The 24,533-nt window shown below is 45.9% G+C and overlaps 1 protein-coding gene across 1 annotated transcript; it reads right to left on the bottom strand.

The window, feature by feature from the left end:
• Positions 1 to 551: 551 nt before the first annotated feature.
• LOC132316912 (cytokine receptor common subunit beta-like) lies at positions 552 to 19,076 on the bottom strand. Its single transcript, XM_059816704.1, is given in 16 exon segments — positions 552 to 636; positions 1,015 to 1,092; positions 1,094 to 1,159; positions 1,161 to 1,871; positions 3,710 to 3,822; positions 7,346 to 7,415; positions 10,650 to 10,740; positions 11,466 to 11,640; positions 11,744 to 11,889; positions 12,792 to 12,952; positions 13,055 to 13,187; positions 13,284 to 13,455; positions 14,121 to 14,269; positions 14,590 to 14,774; positions 16,768 to 16,897; positions 19,022 to 19,076. Coding segments are annotated over 16 exon segments (2,520 nt in total).
• Positions 19,077 to 24,533: the final 5,457 nt, after the last annotated feature.

Below are 24,533 nucleotides of genomic sequence, written 5' to 3' on the forward strand. Positions count from 1 at the left end.
ATGGGTCGAGATAAGGACAGGGAGATCACTCAGCAATTACTGTCACGGGCAAAACAGACTCGACTTGGGGAAATCAATTTAATTTATTGCCAATCAAATCAGAGTAGGATAATGAGACATAAAAACCAAATCTTAAAACACCTTTCCCCCACCCCTCCCTTCTTCCCAGGCTCAGCTTAACTGCCTATTTCTCTACCTCCTCCACCTGACCAGTGGAGGGCAATGGGGGTTGCAGTTGGTTCATCATGCTTTGTCTCTGTTCCTCCTTCCTCCTCACACCCTTCCCCTGCTCCAGCATGGGATCCCAGCCACAGGAGACAGTTCTTCACGAACTTCTCCAGTGTGGGGCTTTCCCACGGGCTGCAGTTCTTCACAAACTGCTCCAGCATGGGTCCTTTACATGGGGTGCAGTCCTTCAGGAATGGACTGCTCCAGCATGGGTTCCCCACAGGGTCACAGGTCCTGCCAGAAGACCTGCTCCAGCGTAGGATCCTCTCCACAGGGCCACAGGTCCTGCCAGAAGCCTGCTCCAGAATGGGCTCTACACGGGGTCACAGCCTCCTTTGGGGGACATCCACCTGCTCCGGCTTGGGATCCTCCACAGGCTGCAGGGTGGATAGCTGCTCCACTGTAGACCTTTATGGGCTTCAGGGGGTCAACGTGCATCACCATGGTCTTCACCACGGGCTGCAAGGGAATTTCCATGCTGGCACCTGGAGCACCTCCTCCCCTCCTTCTTCACTGACCTTGGTGTCTGTATAGTTGTTCCTCTCTCATATTCTTACTCCTCTCTCCCAGCTGCTGTGGCACAGCAGTTTTTACACTTTCTTAAATATGTTATCACAGAGGTGCTACCAACATCGCTGACTGGCTCAGTTTCAGCCAGCACTGGGTCTGTCTTGGAGCCGGCTGGCATTGGCTCTATTGGACACGGGGGAATCTTCTGGCATCTTCTCACAGAAGCCACCCCTGTAGCCTCTCCACTACCAAAACCTTGCCATGTAAACCCAATACACTTGGGCATCTTTCTGACTCATCTGCACCTTCTTACGGGGTTTTAGGTTGGGGACAGGATAGCAATTGCCCGTAGTGGAGGAAAATTGTTATGGTGCTACCAGGATTAAATATGACTACGTAGTTCTCCAACACAGGTTCTTTGGGAAAAAAATACTTCTTTTCAAAAAATATGTAAGGACATTTTTGTGGGTTCTGAACGTCCATGGAGACCTAAAGGGACAGTAAGATAGTCTCCAAATGTATCCAGGTGCAATTCAGGAGAAGAGGTTGGTGTTTGACCTGAAACTGGGACCATGACACCAGTTTTCTTGGGAGAAAACTCATGGCAAGAGTGCTCACTGGGGGGCTGGTGCTCCTGTGAGTCACAAGGTAACTCCCCAGCAGTGACAAGTGGCAGACGGGTGGAGTCGCTGGCTGACGGCAGTAGCAGGCTCTCTGTGGTGATGTACTCCAAGGGGCACTGCTGAGGAGACATGATGCAGCTGAGAGCCTTTGGAGATTGCTGCTCTTCTGTTCTCACGTTCGTGCCTTTCCCACAGGCTGGTGGGGCCGGTGAGACTTCTTTCTCATCGTCGAGGTGCTGCATCATTTCCTTCTGATCTGGGAGCAGGAGGGGCTGTGGAGGACCTGCTCCTGGCTGTTCTTGCCCCTGTGGAGCCTGGGGACAGTCTTCCTTTGGGAGGGTCACATACTGAAGGGAAACAGATTTCTCACGGACTTCCGCTGCGTCCACTTCCAGGGTCTGACGCATATCAGGCTGGGAGGACATCACTGGGCTGTACAAGTATGGGCCACTGAAAGCAAAGCAAGTCTGGGAAGCAGTACTTGCATGAGCAGCACTCTTGCATGGAAGCCTGGCAAATAGGCAGGACGGACCAGCAGTCTGATTCAATGGGCAGACAAGTGCAGACAATGAAATAGAGGTTTTATGAGGCCCTCCAGAAGTCTGACAGGAGTTTTGTGGAGCCAGTGTAGCATGGGAAAACTGCACTGTCTTTGCCTTAGTTCCATGGAACTCTGCTGGACTCTTGGTCATCCTGTCCAGGTGAAAAAACACAGGACTTAGCTGCTATTGGCAGCTCTCTAACTGACAGCTTTCTAAGATGATAACTGCATATAAACAGGAGATGCTCTAAGGGGGTAGTACACTGTCTTCCAGGAAACCAGAAGGAACCTTTGGCCACATCTCTTGTACCTTCCTTAGAAGATGCAAGCCTCAGCCTTTTCTGTGCCACGGCAAGAGATCAACTGTCTGCCACCAACTTTTCTCAATGCCAAGATATGCCAGCACAAATCAGCTTTTGAGAAAAGCTATGTTTTTGCTGTAAATAAAACTGGGCCGGGAACTATTCTTTGGCCCTCTGGCTGCACCCACACTGTATAGCCATGGTAGTCTTCTGGGTCTCCCACAGTGTCTCTGCAATCTAAAACACAGCTAAGGTTTTGTGTCTGTTTTTTCACTTCAAAATGCATGACATAATGTGACCGCTGTGTTATAGCTGTATTCATAGTGTGAAACAGGATGTGTGTTGCATGGCCTGGGTGCAAAGCCTGCTAGAATACTGTTGAAGAACACTGGACACAGCCTAACCTATTACAGTCTTGTCCATGTTGCCGACTGGGAACGGTTGCTACCCTGTGCTATCTCCCAGACTGTGCCAGAATGTTATCTTGGAGAGCACTCGTTGGCACAGGCCAAACTACAGCAGAGAGAGCACTGACAACAAAGCAGTGCAAGCAGTTACAAGGCAGTGCTTGATACTACACCTTGGCCCTGATTTATTTAGCAGTATAGGCTCAGGCAATGTGACTGACAGCATCAGCATTTATGCACCTCTCGAGCTTTCAGTGATACTTTGCAGTTACTTCTTCAAAATAAAGGGCCCCTGTCTCTTACAAACACTGAATGTGAGGCTAGACAAAGGGAGAAGACAAGGATTTCAAAGAAGTAACAAACAGAATCCATCTTTCCTTCACATGACTTACAAAAGTATATATTATGAAGAGCTGACCCTCTCTCCTAAGAGGCAGATAATTATCATGAAACACAAGAGTCAATTTAATTTGTGCCAGCCTCCCCGACTGCTCTGCAACCTAGGATAGTTTCCTGAACAGAGCACTATGGTCACCTCCCCACACTGTATTTGAAGACCTGACACAAATTTGAGGCTGTGTGGACAATTTGGAGCTATTTCTGATCAGCCACATGCTGGCTGGGACCACTGCAGCTCTTCTTTGTTCACATTCAACTTTCAAAGTCAGACTTTGCTTCAAGGAGCCAAAAGTATGTCATTTCTAGAGGACGAAGAGATAAGAGAATATGTGTATTTTCATGAGAGGGAGGTTCTGTTCAGGTGGGCTGGGAGGAATTCAGCCAACAAGGTTTCCACCCTATTAGGTCAATGCCTTTTATTCAAACCTATTTCCAGAGGAAATGCAGAGGAAGAAAGGGAGCAGGTTTCTATCCTCAGACTTCCAGCCAGGCAAGTCAAGGTCTGCAGCTGCAGCAATTCATTACAATTTCCATAGATGTTTGGAAGGTGTACACAGACTTCGGAGATATACAGGTGAAAATGCTTTGTCCTCCCCATCACAATGGGTGATATCCATGCACAGACTGCTCTTACCCCATGGTCTTGCCCCCCAAAGGCAAGGAACCTTTCAAGAAAGGAGTAGGGAGTGGGCTGCTTACTTACCCATCCCATCCAGCACTTGAGGGCAATTAATCTGTTCCACCTCCTCCTCCTCAGAAGTGTTCTGCGCACTGAAGCACACCTGGCTGGGCGGCCGTTGGCTGACAGCTTCCTGAAGAGATAAAAAGAAGATTGTAACACTTCTGAGGAAAGAGGGATCACGTTAAAGCCAGGAAGAGCCAGGAGCCATGGGCTCCTACAAGAATGCTAGTAGCACATTTGTGATAGACACTTAGGACAAGAATGGACTTCCAGGCATTCACACTGTATAATTAGTTTTACCAGTTTATCAACCTGTGTTTTAGAAGAAATCTTTTCTAAACAACTTTTGTCCCAACAATGTTGCTGTCCTCATTTTTAGGGCCATGCTGTTTCTGTACCTAAACACAGTAGAAACATTGCTACAGGCAATCTTTAATAGATTGACGTAGGTTAAAAAACTGCCAATCTGAAAGTATTCCTGGCACCTTCATCCCCCTTTGATTTGTTCTAACATCTTCTATCAACTTTTCCCTCCTTCATCCTTACTTAATCTGCAGATCCTCTTCACATTTCAACCTTCATTCGCTAGCCAGAACAAGCTGAGATCCATTTCTCTTCGATCTTCAAGTCACAATGGATGGTGATGTGGAAGCACTCCCACTGCTGTGGCTACAAAGTATATGCTGTTCTCCAGAAGACTATTCCGCCAGTTCCACGTTGTCTATCCCTGACTTATCTTTATGCAGCATAGGAGTCAGGGGCTGCTGCAGCTGCAGGTTCCTGTCGCAATAAACCTCAAAGCTGCTGTTTTGTGCAATGCCTACACAGATTCAGCAGCACATGAGGATGCTCTGGGCAACATTTCACCTGTAGAGCTAAAATGACTGTCCTTCTGTGCTGACTGACCAGAGAAACAGAATCGCTGGGATGTTTACAAAGTTTAGGATAAGGGAATTTGCTACAGGGATGAAAACTCTCAAAACCACAAGACTAACAGAGAGCACTTTTGAATGGAGAGCTGGGTATGAGATAGGTAACAAATCTACTGTGATGCTTTTTAGAGTGATGGATGACCTTGTACTGGTGTTGATTGTTGTGAGTGGACAGAAAAAGAAGTTGATGAAGTCTGTTGACAGCCAAATTAATCAGAATGAACTTTAGAACAATGACTGATCTGCAAGGGGGATTTATCAGAGCCTGCAAAACACGCAGATACGCATCATATAAAGCAGTCTGGTGTACCACACTTCCCCTGTATCAACTGCTGACTGGATGCATGCCTGAGAGACATTGCTTGCTGACTGAATAAGGGGCTGAGAAATACTGGGTGTCAAATGAACAGTTAGCTGAGGACCATGGCAGCCCACCATGTGCAGCACCCTCAAGAGCAATGCTAAGACCAGCCATTGCGCTTAAGGTGAAAATATAAAATGGGGCAAAAGGACTTGCAAGGTAGGAGGTGCGGTTGATAGAGAAGACAGGGGTGGAAAGCTAAAAATGTTGCAATTGGAGAAGTAACTGTAAGTTAATCTTTGTAAAGACCAATCTTCCCTGGAGTTGTGCAGCACTGACTTCCTCCGCAGGGAGCCAGAAATGAGGTGGAAGTAATTTTACCTTAAGTAGAAGATAAAACACAGTGGCAAAAATAGCACGAGCGCTCTGTCTGTAGAATGGAGATTAGCAGCATTGCCTTAAGGAGACAGAGACATTAGAGATGTGAGATCAAATACAAATCCAACGGTTCCAGGGGAGTCTCGCAGATAGTTAAGGCTGTGGAATCACGGTACTGAGAAACTGAAACATGCAAGAGTCAGCTCCAGGAAGGAACCTAGCCACTGTTTTCATAAAACTCCAAGTATGCTCCATACAGTGCCTCTTTCAGTGATATCCACCTACTGGGATATAATTTCCTTGGATCACAAGATTTCCATGCCCCTTGCAGACAAAATCAGGAGCGGGGTTGAGGGAGAGACATGGAAGGAAAAAGAAGCTACTTACTTTTAAAAATGCCTCCAAAGATACGACTGTGCAAACTATACATTTCCTTTTCTTTGCCCCCTCCTTTCTTACATGGAGAAAAATGTCCATGTCCAGGAACAATATCATGTGGGAGAAAATATAGCTCTCACGGTATGAAGTTAACCTCCAGTGACTGCAGAGGCGTATACAGGGAGGTAATCATGCAAAGACTATAGAAGGTAACACTGAAGAGAGTCAGGCAACATCCTGACCAGGAACAGAGAAAGGTCAAGTCTATCTAAGGACAACAGGTTTCATGTATGAGGAGTCTGGGAGGCAATTTGGAGGCAAGGGATGGCAAAACTGACCAGATGCGTCAGAAGGGAGAGTTGGTTTTATTTTTCACCTCTCAGGTCCTGGATACTGAGGTAGGAAAATAGGCAGAAGTCCAATGTCTGCAGTGAAGGGTTTCATCGGGTTCAGCCAGGCTCCATAATTGCAGACGACACCAAGTTGGGAGGGAGTGTTGATCTGCTTGAGGGTAGGAAGGCTCTGCAGAGGGATCTGGACAGGCTGGATCGATGGGCTGAGACCAACCGGATGAAGTTCAATAAGGCCAAGTGCCGGGTTCTACACTTTGGCCACAACAACCCCAGGCAACGCTACAGGCTTGGGGACGAGTGGCTGGAAAGCTCCCCCGCAGAAAAGGACCTGGGGGTGTTGATCGACACCCAGCTGAATATGAGCCAGCAGTGTGCCCAGGTGGCCAAGAAGGCCAACGGCATCCTGGCTTGTATCAGAAATGGTGTGGCCAGCAGGAGCAGGGAGGTGATCGTGCCTCTGTACTCGGTGCTGGTGAGGCCGCACCTCGAATCCTGTGTTCAGTTTTGGGCCCCTCACTACAAGAAGGACATTGAGGTGCTGGAGCGTGTCCAGAGAAGGGCGACGAAACTGGTGAGGGGTCTGGAACACAAGTCTTATGAGGAGCGGCTGAGGGAGCTGGGGTTGTTTAGCCTGGAGAAGAGGAGGCTGAGGGAAGACCTTATCGCTCTCTACAACTACCTGAAGGGGGGTTGCAGAGAGGTGGGTGTTGGTCTCTTCTCCCAAGTGACTAGTGACAGGACTAGAGGAAATGGCCTCAAGTTGCGCCAGGGGAGGTTCAGGCTAGATATTAGGAAAAAGTTCTTTACCGAGAGAGTAGTGAAACATTGGAATAGGCTGCCCAGGGAGGTGGTAGAGTCACCCTCCCTGGAGGTATTCAAGGAGCGTGTGGATGTGGCATTGTGGGATGTAGCTTGATGGACATGGTGCTGTGTGGTGTTGGGTGGGTTGGTCTTTGGTGTGTTGTGCCTTGTTGTTGTTGTGTGGTTGTTGGCTTGCGTGGGTTGTTTGTGGTGGGTTTTTTTTTTGTTTTGTTTTGTTTTTGTTTTTGTTTTTGTTTTTGTTTTTGGTTGGACTTGATGATCTTACAGGTCTTTTCCAACCGTAGTGATTCTGTGATTCTGTGATAATCCTCTTGGACAGGACAGCAGTCTGTCAAGTGATTGTCCAGACCCTGAGTTGGCAGCTCCCCCTCAACTAGACATACCAACACACCCCTCCCTTCTTTCTTTTCACCCTGGAATAACTCCGGGGTTGTTGTACTTCTGTTGTACTTCTCCAGGAGCACCCTTCAAGGTACAGTTCCCTCTTACCCCGTGGTAGCTCTGGATCAGGAGAGTATTGCTAGGGTTCGGAATCTTTTCCTCCCACATTTGCTTCTTCCTGCAACAACAGGATTTGAAGGGGGAAGGGGATGAAACCAGGCTCTCTAGAGATGAGCCTAGGGGTGGCATGCTGACGTTGAGGGTGAAATCGATAGCCCAGTTCAAGTGCATCTACTCCAATGCATGCAGCATGGGCAGCAAACAGGAGGAGCTGGAAGCCATTGTGCAGCAGGACAGCTATGACGTAGTTGCCATCACAGAAACATGGTGGGACGACTCGCATGGCTGGAGTGCTGCGATGGATGGCTATGAGCTCTTTAGAAGAGATAGGCAAGGAATGAGAGGCAGTGGGGTGGCTCTGTATGTTAGGGAATGTTTTGATTGTATAGAGCTTGACGATTGTGATAACAAGGTTGAGTGCTTATGGGTAAGGATGAGGGGGAAGGCAAACAAGGCAGATATCCTGCTGGGTGTCTGTTATAAAACACCCAACCAGGACGAGTAGGCAGATGAAGCACTCTGCAAGCGACTGGCAGAAGTCTCGCAATCGCAAGCCCTTGTTCTTGTGGGGGTCTTCAACTTACCGGATGTCTGCTGGAGGTATAACACAGCAGAGAGGAAACAGTCCCAGAGGTTCCTGGAGTGTGTGGAAGATAACTTCCTGACACAGCTGGCAAGCAAGCCTACCAGGGGAGGTGCCCTGCTTGACCTGCTGTTTATGAACAGAGAAGGACTGGTGGGAGAAGTGATGGTCAGAGGCTGTCTTGGGCTTAGCGACCATGAAATGATAGAATTCTCAATTCTTGGCCAAGTAAGGAGGGGGGTCAGCAAAACCACTACCATGGACTTCTGGAAGGCAGACTTCAGCCTGTTCAGGACACTGGTCGAGACGGTCCCTTGGGAGATGGTCCTGAAGGGTAAAGGGGTCCATGAAGGCTGGATGTTCTTCAAGAAGGAAATCTTAAAGGCACAGGAGCAGGCAGTCCCCATGTGCCGTAAGAAGAGCTGGGGGGAAGATGGCTGGCCTGGCTGACTGGGGAGCTTTTGCTGGGACTCAGGAAAAAAAGGAGTGTTTATCACCTTTGGAAGAAGGAGCAGGCAACTGAAGAAGAATACAAGGATCTCATTAGGTCATGCAGAGAGGGAATTAGAAAGGCAAAAGCCCAGCTAGAGCTCAATCTGGCCACGGTCGTAAGGCATAACAAAAAACGTTTTTACAATATGTTAAAACAAAAAGAGAGCTGAGGAGAACCTCCATCCTTTACTGGATACAAGGGGAAACATTGTCACCAAGGATGAGGAAAAGGCTGAGGTACTTAATGTCTTCTTTGCCTCAGTCTTTAATAGCCAGACCAGGTATTCTCACGGTATTCAGCTCCCTGAGCTGGAAGACAAGGATGGAGAGCAAAATAAACTCCCCACAATCCAGGAGGAAGCAGTTAATGACATGCTGTGCCACCTGGACACTCACAAGTCTATGGGGCCTTATGGCACCCACCCAAGGGTACTGAGGGAGCTGGTGGAGGAGCTTGCCAAGCCACTCTCCATCATTTATCAACAGTCCTGGTTAACAGGGGAGGTCCCAGATGACTGGAGTCTTGCCAACATGACGCCCATCTAGAAGAAGGGCCAGAAGGAGGATCCAGGGAACTACAGGCCTGTCAGCCTGACCTCGGTGCCGGGGAAGATTATGGAGAGGTTCATCTTGAGGGTACTCACAGGGCAGGTGCAGGACAACCAAGGGATCAGGCCCGGCCAGCACGGGTTCATGAAAGGCAGGTCCTGCTTGACCAACCTGATCTCCTTCTATGACCAGGTGACCCGCCTAGTGGGTGAGGGAAAGGCTGTGGATATAGTCTGCCTGGACTTTAATAAAGCCTTCGACACTGTCTCCCACAGTATTCTCCTGGAGAAGCTGGTGTATCGTGGCTTAGACAGGTGCACTATTCGCTGGGTAAAAAACTGTCTGGACAGCTGAGCCCAGAAAGTCGTGGTGAATGGAGTCAAATCCAGTTGGCAGCCGGTCACAAGTGGTGTCCCCCAGGGCTCAGTTTTGGGGCCGGTCTTGTTTAATATCTTTATTGATGATCTGGACGAGGGGATTGAGTGCACCCTCAGCAAGTTTGCAGATGACACCAAGTTGGGTGGGAGTGTTGATCTGCTTGAGGGTAGGAAGGCTCTGCAGAGGGATCTGGACAGGCTGGATCGATGGGCCGAGGCCAATTGTATGAGGTTCAACAAGGCCAAGTGCCAGGTCCTGCACTTTGGTCACAACAACCCCATGCAACGCTACAGGCTTGGAGACGAGTGGCTGGAAAGCTCCCCCGCAGAAAAGGACCTGGGGGTGTTGATTGACAGCCGGCTGAATATGAGCCAGCAGTGTGCCCAGGTGGCCAAGAAGGCCAACGGCATCCTGGCCTGTATCAGAAATAGTGTGGCCAGCAGGAGTAGGGAGGTGATCGTCCCCCTGTACTCGGTGCTGGTGAGGCCGCACCTCAAATCCTGTGTTCAGTTTTGGGCCCCTCACTACATGAAGGACATTGAGGTGCTGGAGCGTGTCCAGAGAAGGGCAACGAAGCTGGTGAGGGGTCTGGAGCACAAGTCTTATGAGGAACGGCTGAGAGAACTGGGGTTGTTCAGTCTGCAGAAGAGGAGGCTGAGGGGAGACCTTACCGGTCTCTACAACTACCTGAAGGGGGGTTGCAGAGAGGTGGGTGTTGGTCTCTTCTCCCAAGTGACTAGTGACAGGACAAAAGGAAATGGCCTCAAGTTGTGCCAGGGGAGGTTTAGGCTGGATATCAGGAAAAATTTCTTTACTGAGAGAGTGGTGGAGCATTGGAACAGGCTGCCCAGGGAACTGGTGGAGTCACCATCCCTGGAGGTGTTCAAGGAATGTGTGGACGTGGCACTGTGGGACATGGTTTAATGGGCATGGTGGTGTTGGGTTGACGGTGGGACTTGATGATCTTAAAGGTCTTTTCCAACCTTAATGATTCTGTGATTCTGTAAAGAACACAGATTTTTCAAGATTCGCTTCTCAATGTGGCTGCAACCAGAAAAGACTCCGCCCCGCACACCATGCTGCTCTCTGCACGGTGAGGCACCACCAGGGCCCTGGTATGCCACCACCCAACTCTCACCCTTGCACAGACATGCACAAGGCTGCCCATTGCACAGCAAGGCTCATCTCCACATGGACCGCTCTCTCACGGGGGATAAGCAGTGCCTCGGTCTTTATGCCACCCACATGGCCAACACGCTGCTAAATCTCCTAGTCACAGTGCAAGCCTACCTGAGCAAATACTTATAGCTGCAATAAGCAACTATTAGCAAAGTGATGATGAGAGCTGGGAGCATCGCTGGGAGAACCACTGGTGGCAGAACTGAAACACAGAAGAGAGAGATAGGTATCCACCTGCAGAGTGGCTGCTTCCCAAAACAGGTTTTTCACACTGGTCACTCTTCGTGCAAGCAGATCAGGGAAATGTAGGTGGCATGTTACGGGATAGGATCATGAGGCCTTCAGACTGTTGGGATACCCCCCAGAGTGGGAGAGACCAAACGTGGCCTGAACAGCTTATTGACCAAAGGAGTTCATTGTTTCCTTTACTGATTCTTTTTTATTTTTTGCTGACATCAGAGTACACAATTTATGCTAGTAGCAAGATGGTTAGGTACCTTACTCCACCATGAACAATAGGCATGTCTTCAGGCATCTTAGGTCTGCTTACTCTGTACAGCCCTGAAGAGATGGCGTCTCAGAGATTTTCTAAGAGCGAGCTTCCTCTGCTAATGGCCATAACGGATCATCAACAACATACCAATTTCTTGCTGAGTACACTCATCAGAATTTGCCTAAAGCCACTGTCTTACCACTGCAAGCTTCCTCAGGACAAATCGTGTAAGATCATATTACTTTGGGCAGAAGACCATATGATAGCAGACGTTCTGCCTCTAAGTCCAGAAACAGCAAAAACATGTAAAGGTTCCTATCTCCAGGAGACTCTACTGTGGGTTTTACGCAAGCCTGAAGTCACTCTGCAAATATAAAAGACTGATGGCTTATATTCTGTCTTCTTGCAATCTCGGGCTCTTCAGTCACTGGTACCGTTCTCAGTCTTCCAGGTGAACTCCTCACTCCATTCACTCCAAGGCCCCTCATAATCCAGAGGCGTATTCACCCTTGCACGCATTTTCCCCCTATATTCTGTAGACGATGCCAGCATCTGCAGGGTGAGGATGAAGGGAGGTTCATCATTGCTGATACTTAGCTTCTGGAGAGTCTGGGGAGAAGAAAGAAGCACAAATGACCGAGGTGAGAGGAATTGTCTTTCCCATTTGCCCAGCCAAGAGAAATCCAGGACTCCTGCACTTTCTAAGACTTACCTTTTCGTATTGGTTGTTTTTCCAGTACTCAACTTGGTATCTCTGTTTTATGAAGCTATATCCCAAAGTGTGTTTTATCCACCTCAGTTCATACTCTTGGTTCTCTGTCACTGTTACTGACACATTTGCAGGCGGCAGCACCTTAACTGGAACACACAGAATGTCTCAGAGTACTTAGGAACATACTGGTCCAGCACTCCCTGTCACCACTGTGACTGGTTTCCAGAGACTGAAAACAATGGGGGTTTTTATGCAATGTAAGAAGTCTCCCCTTTGTAACACTTCTGAATTCCCCGCACCTTCATTTTCTACTCCAATACAATAAAGCGGTAGACACATTAAATAACAGAAAATCCATATCCATTAATATTGACAGCGCTCCCTGTGTACAGAAAAGCAGTACAGCAATATTTGAAACATCTGTACTTGTCCACCACATTTCCAGAGATTTTCAGCTCTCTTGGAGCTACTGCCTGATGTTTTCACCCACTGCAGGAGCTCTCCCAGCCTCCGTCTGTGAAAAGTAGCACCAGTACCTCCAGATACATGCAGGCAGAGATGATCCGCCTGGCACACCTCCCTCAGCAGAGGAGTCCTACCTCATCCAGTGCTCCAGGGGCCACTGCACAAACCTGCAAGAGCTCCACTGGCTTCTTGAGAAATCACATAGCGACACACTCCCCACAAGCACCTCTCACCACAGCTCCCTGTCACCTGGGACACCCCTCAAGGGCAATCACAGAGAAGTCAGCAGGGTGATAATCGCTCACCGAGAAGCTCTGGGTCACAACCCGAATTGCTGCACAGCGTTTTCCACCGCTGCCACCTTCCCCAGAGTAGCAAGTGCCACTGAGGAGCTCCACACCTGCAAGGCCCCTCTCCCAGACCTCTGACCTGACACAGCATCCAGTTGCTTTCTTCATCAGTCCCGGTCTCTTCCTCTCCCCACACACTTTTCCTCATCACCGCTGTCCTCAGCCCCACTTGTCCAGACAGGCATCTCTCCAAGAAACTCCCAGGAGAAGCAAGAAACAACGCAGCAACTCACTGTTCTTGTAGGCTTCAATCAGTTTCTCCTCCGTCTTGGCCCGGACAGACACATGGTACTGGCTCTGACTGCTGGAGTTGCTAACAGGGATCTCACAGCTCTGGACCACATACGGGACGTGGGGCAGAGCCTTCTCGTGCACAGGAGAGCACTCCTCTTCTCTGAGGGGAAAAAAAGAGATTGAGCTGAGATCAGGGGGAATGGGACAGAGCAGAAACTCCGTGGGAGAGGCGCAGGCACGCTGCCATGGGCAGAGCACGTACGCTGATGCCAGAGGGGCCCTGAAGAACAAGCCAAAGAGGACAGAGGTGATGATCGCTTTCTTCACTTCCCAGCTGCACGTCAGACGGTCTGCACCATTGAAGAGGCAGCGAAGGTTCCTGGGCTGAAGGCCACCTTCAGAGAAGATGAGAGCAAGCTAAGTGACAGGAAAGGTCTGGCTTCTCAGCCAGCGCTTCCACCCCTGCACGGCCCTGCTCCATCCCACGCTACCTTCAGGGGTCTCCCACGACGCCTCCGTGCTCCACTCGCTGTACTGCCCAGAGAAGCCACTGGCCTGCCCTGGTCTGGCTCGCACGCGGGCAACGTACCTGCTCCCTGGGACAAGGTCCTTGCAGCGGAGATGGCAACGTGTGGTGTTGGAGAGCAAGAGCGAGGCAGCTTTCTGTTGTTGGGGGAAAGGAGGGAGAGCGGAGAGGGAGAAAACTGGGGAGTTGGGGAATGGAGAAGGTGAGCCAGTTCCTGCCGCTTGCAGAGCCCCAGTTGTCTTCAGCACCAGCTACGCAAGATCACAACACTTCTCAGTGCAGAGCTGTGTGGGAATCTGGCCATGATACTTCTCTTAAAAACTAAAGATCAGGCTGATTGGTACAGAACAGAAAGATATGCGGAGCTAGGGAAACAACAGGGCAAAGGATATGGACTCTTACGAACTACAAAAAACCCAAAACATATCCTCCTGGAATGGGAAGCAGCTTCAAATGTGTTTTGCCATTTTCCCACATGAACCCACAGGCTCTTGTTGGAACGTGCTTTAATTCCATTTGGGAGGGAGTCAGGGCAAAATCAATTCTAACTCAAAACCCAGGTGCTTTTTTCAGTGAAGAACAGATCTTTGCATTCAGTTGAGGACAAATGGTATTTCACTGGGCAAGTCACTTGCAAACAGAAAGAGAGCCCCTTCCACCCGACCTGAAACAACATTAGTTGCATCTCCTCATCGTGCCTGAGAATGGAAAGGCCTTTCATTTGCACAACTTCTACCACAGGCTCTCAACCGCCCAAAAGGGTGTAGCCCAAACCAGAGCAGCCCGGCTCCTCCCCTCTTACCTCCCAGGACTCCCACTCCCGCTTGTAAGTGACTTCATACTCCAGTGCATTGCCCAGCCCTTGGCTTCCATCAGCTGCTTTCCAGGTCAGCAAGAAGTCTCCTGATCTCATCAAGCTGACTGCGAGGTTTTGAGGCGGGAGGGTCTGAACTGGAAGGTGCAGGTACAACCCATGAGATGAGGTAGTGAGGACAGGGACATGAAGAGGGCAAGAAAACGCTGAGGTAAGTTTCTCTGTTTCCAGAGCATCTTACCCCTGCCACACCAAGTAGCTCCTGCTTGAGTCCCCCTTCCAGGTCCAGCTGCTCCCAGAACCTGCCCGCTCCCCTCCCTGCCCCATCCTCTCAATGTGGATCTCTTTGGCAGTTTTCACAATGGAAGTGGAATTCACTTCCTGACTGAACAGCAAATACATTCTCCAAGGTCCCTAATATTCACTGGGAAATGAGAATTTGGTATTTAATCCTTACCATTTTGGAAAAGATCAACATTTAGTTCTGCTTGAAGCATCTTGTTAGGCTTGAAGCTGTAAATATCATCTACCCCTATTCCAAAATTTTCTGTGGTGGTGTGACAAACCCAGTGCACATAGGAGTCTGGAGTCTCATGTAAGTAATTTTCTCTCTGGCGTTTGCAAGGCATCTTCTTGTTCTCCCTGTGTGTAGAGAAAGTGATCTATAAGGATTTGATTTGGAGACCTACAGTTAATGCAGAATTAAATGTCTGAAACCAATTCCATCCCATTGTGTTGTTATCATTTACTCAGGCATTTATATCCTCTTCTCATTGTAACTATTAGTTCTGTTTTGCATCAGTAAATACGACAAACATTTTTAACATCAGGATTTTTGTCAAATGCCTTCCCATGTCAAAGTTGTGCAGCAGAATGTTATATTTTGGTACCAGTCTATTTTTGTTAGTTTTTAGCCTAACTCTATGAAATCTCATATTTTTTATGTGAGAAAGAGTATGATGAAAAACAGTGCCATGGAAATGCACCTTTTACTCAGAGTGAAAGGCAGTGAAGTTTCTGATGATCTTTTTGACATTCATTTTGCAGTCCCAGAAAGACACTTAAAAAAAAATATTCTCCAACCAAAATGTGCTTCTGTATCCTTAGTCGTTCTGTTCTGTCAAAGGACCTCACGTATTCTTTAAAGATTTCATCCAGAAGGTTAATCAACCTTTTAGATAGCCTTTCTCCAGGCCAAGGAGCATCATGAAAATTAGAAACAATATTTTAAACTAGACAGGCGAGGATAAGCTTTGGGTGCTTGCAGTAGCCTGAGCTGCTGGAAAGACGTGTGGCTTCTTTTTGTACCCTCTGGAATTTCGTTTGTGCTTACAGCTTCATGCCCAGTATATTACATTGTTCCAGTTCAGATGAGAAATATTAAGTTGTGAATATCTAAAGCCAAATACTGTCTTCCAGGATAGGATGGAGTCTCCTAGCCAACTGTATGTCAGCAAGCATAATTCAGCACTATTGCTTTTTTTAAAAGTTGGGTATTAGCAAGGAAATTAGGGATATTCCTGAAGTACGGGTGGGATGGACCATACATGTGCGTACCCTTAAACAAAAGAGTCAGCCCAAGGGTTGTGAAGCCCTGAAGATATTTCTACCTACTCACCAGCATTACCTTACAGTTTGGGATTTAGTCAACTATTCTTCATCTGTGAGCTGACCTTGTTTAATCATTGGCCGTTTTGATTTCAGCTGTGTGACTGGCTACACTTAATATCTGCTTGTCTGATTAGTTCACTTCAGTCATGTTCCCTGTGTGATCCACACACTCAATCATGTAACAATGTTCCAGAGAATCCTCCAAAGTTCCAAGTAATTTTTTATTATCTTTTCCCAGAACTATTAGCTTCAAGGTCCTGTTTTCCAAAGACGTTCCATGATTTCAGCTGCTTTTAGGTCTATTAGTTCTCTCCTCCTTACAATAAAACCAGAAGTTCTTTCTCTTTCCTTTCCTTCCTGTATCCCCAGACTCCAATTAATTTTCTTCTCAGCTTTCCATCTTTGTCTTCCTCTCTCCCTTGACTATTCCTCCCTCTCTGTCCTTTCTTCTCCCCACAGTTGATCCAGTCTGGTGATTCAGTTCCCTTTTCATAAGGAAACAGATGTAACAGAGAGATACTGTCATAAACAGACCAGTATCTCTGAAAGGAAAACTGGTAGCACAGACGAACTTAGCAGTCTTCTCTGTCTCACCGAGAGACAGTCTATACAAGTTTCTCAGAAGTGATCAAAACCATACTTTCAGTGATGCTCCTAGATGGGCAAAATAACAGCGGGAATGTCTCCTCCCTTTTAGGTTTATAAACAACACTTGCTCTGACACCATCTTCTCCACTCCATCAATAGCAACCTATATGCCCCATCTTATTTCATATCTATGATCCCACAACAAAATTATGGGAAAATAATTGTGAAGGTGATAAAAATAACTCCACTAGCACACCTTATTCATCCCTCCCTTCCTAGAAGAGGCCTCAGAAGCAGGCACAACTTTTACTTTAACCCAATGACAGAAAGAGGTGGCCATGCTTTCTGAACAGCCGACTGCTGGCTCCCAGGATTCCAAGTTGTAGCCACGTTCTCTTTGGACTTTTATCCAGCTCAGCACATTTCAGGTACTTACGTTATAATATTATCCCTTTGGTAAAGAATCATACCAACGAGGGCATGAGCCTCTGAACGCTCCATCCATGTGCAGGTCACCTGTGAGTTGTAGTCATTGTAGCAGCTCAAGCTCTTCATAGGGATGCTCTCTGAGAAAGGAATTCAGGCAAAAAAGATGCAGTAATTACAAGCGTAAATAGTGAGAGATAGCAGGAGGTACAGTAGAATGGGGAAGGCACTGATAACAGTACTCTCTTCACGGCACCAGAAAATTACTCTTGGTGAAAGTATGCACAGAGTTGTGGCCATTCTGCACATGTCCACAATACCCAAATGTCCAAACCAAGCTACAAGCAACAACAGTGAAGTGAGTCCTATTTGCCTGCAAGGCACGTAATTCTAGCCAAGGTATGACTTTCCAAATACTGATTGTTTCCAGGGATTAGTAGATACCAGGGCCAGCAGGCGTATGGCAATCATTTATCTTTGTGTATTGCTGCATGGGACTTCTTTGCCACTAATCTCCTAGTGAATGTTATGACAATAGAAAGGCATATTTAAAAGTGAGATGCTCCGGGAAGATTCTTGTTATGACTCAGAAGAATGCCCAGACTAATTTGTTCGAACTAGATTTATGACCCAGAAATGGCCAGAGGCCAGACCTCTCGTCAGGGGTAACTTTTTTATTTCTTAACCTCACAGCTGTGAAATGGGAAAATACAGTCCACCCCTGGTACATGCACTGTGAAGCAAGTTGCTTTCTTCTTCTTTATTTTCTCTGAAGGCAATATCTGTGCCCCACGATCGGGCTATGACCTTCATATGACAGAGACGTCAGTGTGCAAACATGAGTGCGCTCTCTCAAATAATTTTTCTTGAGGAGAACTACTGTCAGCTTGGTGAAGGCCTTTTTGCAGGCAAAAAACATGAGAAAAGTATGATGGTGTCTTAGCTAGCAGGCATAAGAAGGACCTTACTTTGATCTTCTACTGAAAACTAGAGGAGAGGAGAGGAGAGGAGAGGAGAGGAGAGGAGAGGAGAGGAGAGGAGAGGAGAGGAGAGGAGAAGAAGGAAGGAAAGAAGAAAGAAAGAAGGAAAGAAAGAAAGAAGGAAAGAAAGAAAGAAAGAAAGAAGGAAAGAAGGAAAGAAGGAAAGAAGGAAAGAAGGAAAGAAAGAAGGAAAGAAAGAAAGAAAGAAAGAAAGAGAAATTGAGAAAGAGAAATTGAGAAAGAAAGAAAGAAAGAAAGAAAGAAAGAAAGAAAGAAAGAAAGAAAAAGAAAGAAAGAAAGAAAGAAAGAAAGAAAGAGAAAGAAAGAAAGAAAGAGAGAAGGAGAGAAAGAGAGAAAGAGAGAAAGAAAGAAAGAAAGAAAGAAAGAAAGAAAGAAAGAAAGAAAGAAAGAAAGAAAGAAAGAAAGAAAGAAGGAAAGAAGGAAAGAAAGAAAGAAGGAGAGAAAGAAAGAAAGAAGGAAAGAAAGAAAGAAGGAGAGAAAGAAAGAAGGAGAGAAAGAAAAAGAAAGAAAGAAAGAAAGAAAGAAAGAAAGAAAGAAAGAAAGAAAGAAAGAAGGAAAGAAGGAAAGAAGGAAAGAAAGAAGGAAAGAAAGAAGGAAGGAAAGAAGGAAGGAAAGAAAGAAGGAAAGAAGGAAAGAAGGAAAGAAAGAAAGAAAGAAAGAAAGAAAGAAAGAAAGAAAGAAAGAAAGAAAGAAAGAAAGAAAGAAAGAAAGAAAGAAAGAAAGAAAAGACCTCATTGCATCAGAAGAGGAAAGACATTAAACTCAGAAACACAAGCAATGGGTATGGCAGATGGTCTCTTTACCTGTCAGCATTTCCACAAGAAGAAAATCAGGTCATCTGGATGTTGCTGTTGGTAGCCCCCACACACACCCCGGTCTTGTGTCTGTCCACTTGTCTCTACTCCTGTACACTACCATCTGAATCACGCATGCAGCCCTTCATTTTCCTATGTTTTCACTAACTATCAGGGTCTATTCTTCTTTCCTGTTCACCCGTTAACCAGTCAACTTGTTCATCTCATCCATTTGTCCAGTAGTTCACCTGTCCATACCACCAACCTACAACTGATTTGTCTGCACATGCATCTGTTACATACTGGATTTGATTAAGATGTCTGTTCTCCTACAGCATAGAAGATGGTGGCCGAAGGAAGCAGAAAAGCAAATAGAAAATGAGGAAGAGCATTAGCTGAAAGGAGGAGACAGATACAAAAAGAAAGAAAATAATGGAAGGCTAAAAGAGAATACAAATTTGAAACTCACCTCTTATGGCTTGGACACTGAAGACCAAATACAGATTCAGCAGAAGGATGATCATACTGTCCTTTGCGCACAAGTTTGATCCTAATTCAGAAGACACTTGTTTTCACTGCCCACTGGTTAGTCTCTTGCTCTGCTTATTGTGGAGCTTCTTGTTTTTATTTCACATAAAGAGAAGTAAAACTGAATTAGGGAACTTCTTTAGGCTTTGTGTTGGAGTGACATTCAGAAAGAACTTCTACCAAGTATTTATTGTAGGACAAAATCCACGTCGTCTTATTGTGTGAGCTTGCAATATGAGCAAAGAATGAAGAAGTAAATGCACATTTCCAAGGAAGTGAAGGGATCATTTCAGCTGAGTAGCAACACGAAACAAGACTAATCTGTGAAGAGAACTCAGCCTGCAAATTCATTCACGCTTCTGCTCTTCATGCTCAAAGCCTTCCTAATGAACCCCAATGGTGTTCTGTTTTTCACCTTTGCTTAAAAATATGATCCCCAACTACACAGCTCCTGGAAGCTATAGGGGTTGAATTTCCATATTCATTCACTTTCAGATTTCTCTTCAACATGCTACTCTTCCAACTGCTCCCCAAACAAGTTGCAAATTGTAGAAATAATACCAAAGAAACTATTTTTTTTAATTTTTTTTTTTTTTAATGATCGTTGAGATTGAGTGGTTCAAAGACCATGGACCACATTGTCCAATACTGGAATTCAAGTCCTTTTGGCCGTCTCTCATAGTTTTCTCAAAGATATAATAAACTCACCTACTCAAGTCACAGAGCTGAGACTCTTTTCTACTTTAGGGGAGCATGGAAAAAACTCCTTTTAAATTCCTATTGGCTTTCAGATTCCTGAATGCCACTTCCTTGCACCAGAAAGAGCTGGCTGAGCCCTTGAATAATCATCACAGCTAAGGAACCTGTTAACTACTCATACTCATATATGGACTTCATACTCCAGTGCATTGCCCAGCCCTTGGCTTCCATCAGCTGCTTTCCAGGTCAGCAAGAAGTCTCCTGATCTCATCAAGTTGACTGTGAGGTTTTGAGGTGGGAGGGTCTGAATTGGAAGGTGCAGGTACAACCCATGAGATGAGATAGTGAGGACAGGGACATGAAGAGGGCAAGAAAATGCCTACCTTATGTTCTCTGAATGACAGAATCTGGATATTTAACAATTTCCCTGGATTGCTACAAATAATCCATGACTCTTTTTCACCATGATTCTTTTTCACCACAAAGTGCAAATTCTACAAGACCTAGGATATATATTCATGAACAGAACAGAAAAGTAGGGAGAGCGGTGCTGTTGTGCAGCTTTGTAGCAACTTTGTGAAAGAATATGCTGTAATGCATGTAGAGCATGGTGCTGAAACAGAAGGCTTTTTTGGTATCTTCCCCTAATTCCAATCAAGACACTGGTTAGCTGGCAGGTCTACCCCCATTTTTTCTATTGTAGTCAGTCAAGGTAGGCTCATTTTTGTCTATCCCGAATACACTGAATTTGAAGGTAGTAGTATGGCCTTATAGCTATTTAACTTCACTCTTGCTTACATTTCAGGTTAAGGGCTGACCCAAGTATCTTTTTAGGATTAGATATTCAATACATTAATCTGAAAAACTTTTAAATACTCAGTAACAGAGACAAGACTTAGCAGTTCATCATCACAATTTTGAAACAAGTAGACATACAGCTCTGCCTGCAGTGTCAGGTCAAATTTGAAGTTGTAGTATTCTTGATCATATCCATGGATGTGACACACCCAGGGCATTGTGAAGTTCTGGCAGTCAGCGTGGTTTTCACCTTTGTGGGACCTGCAGGTCATTTCTGTATTCCTGGTTATACAGAAAAAAGTATGACTATCTGAATAGGATGCTGCTAGATGGCCCAAAGTATGGTTTCTGAAACCTTCCCCACATGCTGTTTTAGATATATGCTGTTTCTAAATCAATGTTTATCGCTGCATTATGTTGGCATACTCTTGTAGTTCATTAAGTGACATGAATAAATTCTCTAATATCAAGCACATCTGCTTTATTCTCTCTTCCGTTCCTCAAAGGAAGATGTACTCACAATAACTATCTTGGGTTGGTAGGTGTCTGGGCCCTGAGGACAACTTCTTTCATGCCCCCCCCGCCCCCCGCAAGGGGTTTGGCTACCCGTGCTCAAGGCTGTCTAAGCTGGAATCAGCCTGACTGAGGGCCTCCCCACCTTCACTCAGAAGCTGCTTTTAATTTCAGGCCTTTGCCTTTGGTCCTTGCCTGAGCTATGGCGCAGCCATACCTGTGCCTGGTGATACGTGTTGCTGATTGTGATCCATGGAATTGACTTCCTAGCTTGACCTTAATCCTGACTACTGGATCAGGACTTCCTTGGGGATCTGGACGGATGGCTAATCCTGGTCACTCTCACTGTTCTACTTTTCTTGTTACTGTGGGATTACATCATTTTCAATGAGGTCAATGCCTTGCTGTCACCCTCAGCTCCTAGCTCACCTTACCTCAGCAAGCAAAGCTTGTTGCTTCCATAATAGTAGAGTTGGCAGTTTGCATGTGTGCATATGTATGTTATGCTATGATTACACTAGAGAATTCAAAGAAGGTAAGCCAAAGAAATGCAGCGAGCAGTTGGGACAGAAGTTTTGTAAGGACTATGAGACTGCAGTCCTCCTACAAAAAAAAATTATTTCCATGCTGACTGGGCAGTCCTTTGTGCCACAGGAACACTTCTGTGGTTTGTAGACTTCAATCCACAGCAAACTGCTAACATTCGGAATGTGAATCAATACTCTAGGGACTGTAAGGGGCACCTTCTCCATTGACTTTAACAACTGTCAGGTCAACTCATGAATGAATCCTACAGCTCTTTCTCAAAAATAAAACCAAAATAACTTCTTCCTATTCTTATTTCACATGTTATCTTCCCACCCTCCAATCTCTCTGCTGTTTACCCCTCCATCTCCTGCTTCTGCTATTGTTCTTTTTCTCCTTCCCCTATTTCTTCCTTCTTCTCTGTCCCTTCCTCTCCCTCATACTCTCCAGTTTGACTGTTCTGTTTTCTTCTTGAAAGGAAGCAGAAGTAGCAAAAAGATAGTGCAAGACATAGCCTAGTATCTCTGAGAGGAAACCCAATGAGTCAAACAAACATGTACAACTTCTGGTTTTCTCACAGTTTGTTTTGCAGAAATTGTTTCAACATAGGTATATTCTTACTGGCATAAGGAAGAAAAAGCCTTCTTTGCCATTCTGATTAGTTATTATCACCACTATATCTAGTGTAACACATCCTTCTCCACTCGGGTGCGATAATTAACATATCCTGCCATATTTTGTGTGTGTGCTCTCACAGCAAAAGCAGTGAGTGATTGAAAAGATAATGAAAACAACTTGATTAACATGCTCTGCTTCCTGTTCTTCTTCATCCTGTACAGATCCAACTTTCTCCCTAGCCTGGACATAACACTGGTGTCTGCTAGCTGGGTACTATGCTAGCTGCAAGCCCAGTCCACTGTCCTTTTGCCCAGCTCCATCTCTTAGGTTCAGCAACGAAGCCCCTTTAGACCCTTCACACAACACCAGCCAGGCACTTACTTTTCACAGCAGTTGTTAAAGTTCAGAGTCATGTTCATTAATTGATGAGCCTCTGAACACTTCATCCATGTGCAAGTCGTAAGAGATATGTAGTTGTTCTAACACTGTAGGGTCTCCATTGGGATGCTCTCTGAAAAGAGGAAACAAGCAGAAGATGGATGGGGCTAAAGGAGGTAGTGGGAAATGGTAAAACGAACGCAAGCTCTGCCACTGTGCTGGAGAAGGCAGAGGCAGAGAAGTGAGGAACTGGGTGATGAGATCTGCTGGGAATATCCCCTATGTAGTTCAGCTCATACTGCATGGTTTTCACAAATAAAATTTGGCCCTTCATGGGAAAGCCTGAAGGCAAGAAGTCTCCAACAGCAGCTGCTGTTCATAGAGTGGGCTGGACTGTCATTATGTTGCCATTTATCAGAATTTTATCATGAGTCTTAGGACTGAGAAAGCCTCAACTTTTTGACTCTGCTTCTTTATAAATCAAAATGGTCATGCAAGAAAAGTAAGATTCTGGTCTACAACCTGTGAAGAAAAGCTGGAATTGTTTTGCAATAGTTAAAATTAATTTTCAAGAAGTATTCTAATTCAAAAGATAAGTCCAAAGGGTTAAGCTTGGTGTTTTTAAGCCTTATTGGACTGCCTGCCTTTGAAGCAAAAGGGCCTCGTAACACTGGCTAAAACCTCAAACTCATCTTCCCCTTTGTGTTCCCCACCCCCAGACAGGAATCACAGCCATTCTGATACAGGGAACTATGATCTAAGACTTCAGATTGTACCTCTGTTTTTCTTCCTGAACTGCAGAGGCCTGATGCTCCACGAAACTCCAACACAGATTGAAAGCTGGTCAAGCAAGTGTGAGTATAAAACAGAAAGCCTAAAAGAGCAGCTCTCCCCAATGAGAAGCCTGTTGTCTCTTATGAATTGTCTTTTTATATTCCCAGTAGGAGGAAATGAGAGTACCAAGACCAACTGGGCAATGCTGAATGGGGATTTATTTAGCTGAGCACTCACATCAGCATCAGTGTCCTAGGATCAGCATAATTCTGAGTCCTGGTAAATCTCTGCATAGTTTTGCAATAAACAAGGGTCCAAGCCGAATGGGAGGACCCCTGGGACCTAGGCAGCGTAGTGTTAACTTTTGTACCCCTACAAAGAATCTGGGAGACATTTAGAAAAACAACTTCTAAGAACATAATAACATATTTTCACAATGCCAAACAAATGCTCTCACCAATTCATGGCTCTTCTAGCAGTCAAGAGATGTCTCTGTAGAAAAGCAGTAAGTGCAAGATAGGAGTGAGTGATTTATTGTTTAAGGCAAAAAAACAGATGCCTCATTAAGCAGGACATTCAGCTTTGCCTTTGTGTGTTTTTGTTGTGGTGGTGAATACTTTCAAGTGCCCACTGAATAAGCCCACTTGCCTTAGCAAGAGTTATGCCTCTAGGGCATCATACACAAAAGTGAGAGACACCCACTCTAGTTAGCTACAATGTCATTGAAGTCACAGAAAGGAGAAAGCTTCCTGTCAAGGAAAACATATTTAAAAAAATCTAGTGGCTGAAAAATTTGTGTCCCTCTACCAGTAAACAAACATACCTCATAAGTGGATTTGCAGAGAACCTTCTTTTTCTCTTTCTTTAGTGAAAAAGCAAGGAGGAGCTGTGTCTGTGTTGAGGAAAGGTCACTGTCAACCTGGGAAAATGAATGTGCCCTTCCCTGAGAATTCAAATTCCAAGAACAGGCACTGGAGTTGTCTCTGCTATGATGGGAACTACTGACCCAGGGTCAGCTTGGTTGAGAGCTCTTTTTTTTCAGAAACAGCAGCCAAGAGATGGCGAGGAATGATTTTGCCATTCCTAGCAGGCCTAGGGCAGCTGGTGCCTAATCTTGCAAGAAACACCTGTGCCCAAGCCAAGTCACT

This window comes from Gavia stellata, chromosome 4 (assembly GCF_030936135.1).
Source record: "Gavia stellata isolate bGavSte3 chromosome 4, bGavSte3.hap2, whole genome shotgun sequence".
Taxonomy (NCBI): domain Eukaryota; kingdom Metazoa; phylum Chordata; class Aves; order Gaviiformes; family Gaviidae; genus Gavia; species Gavia stellata.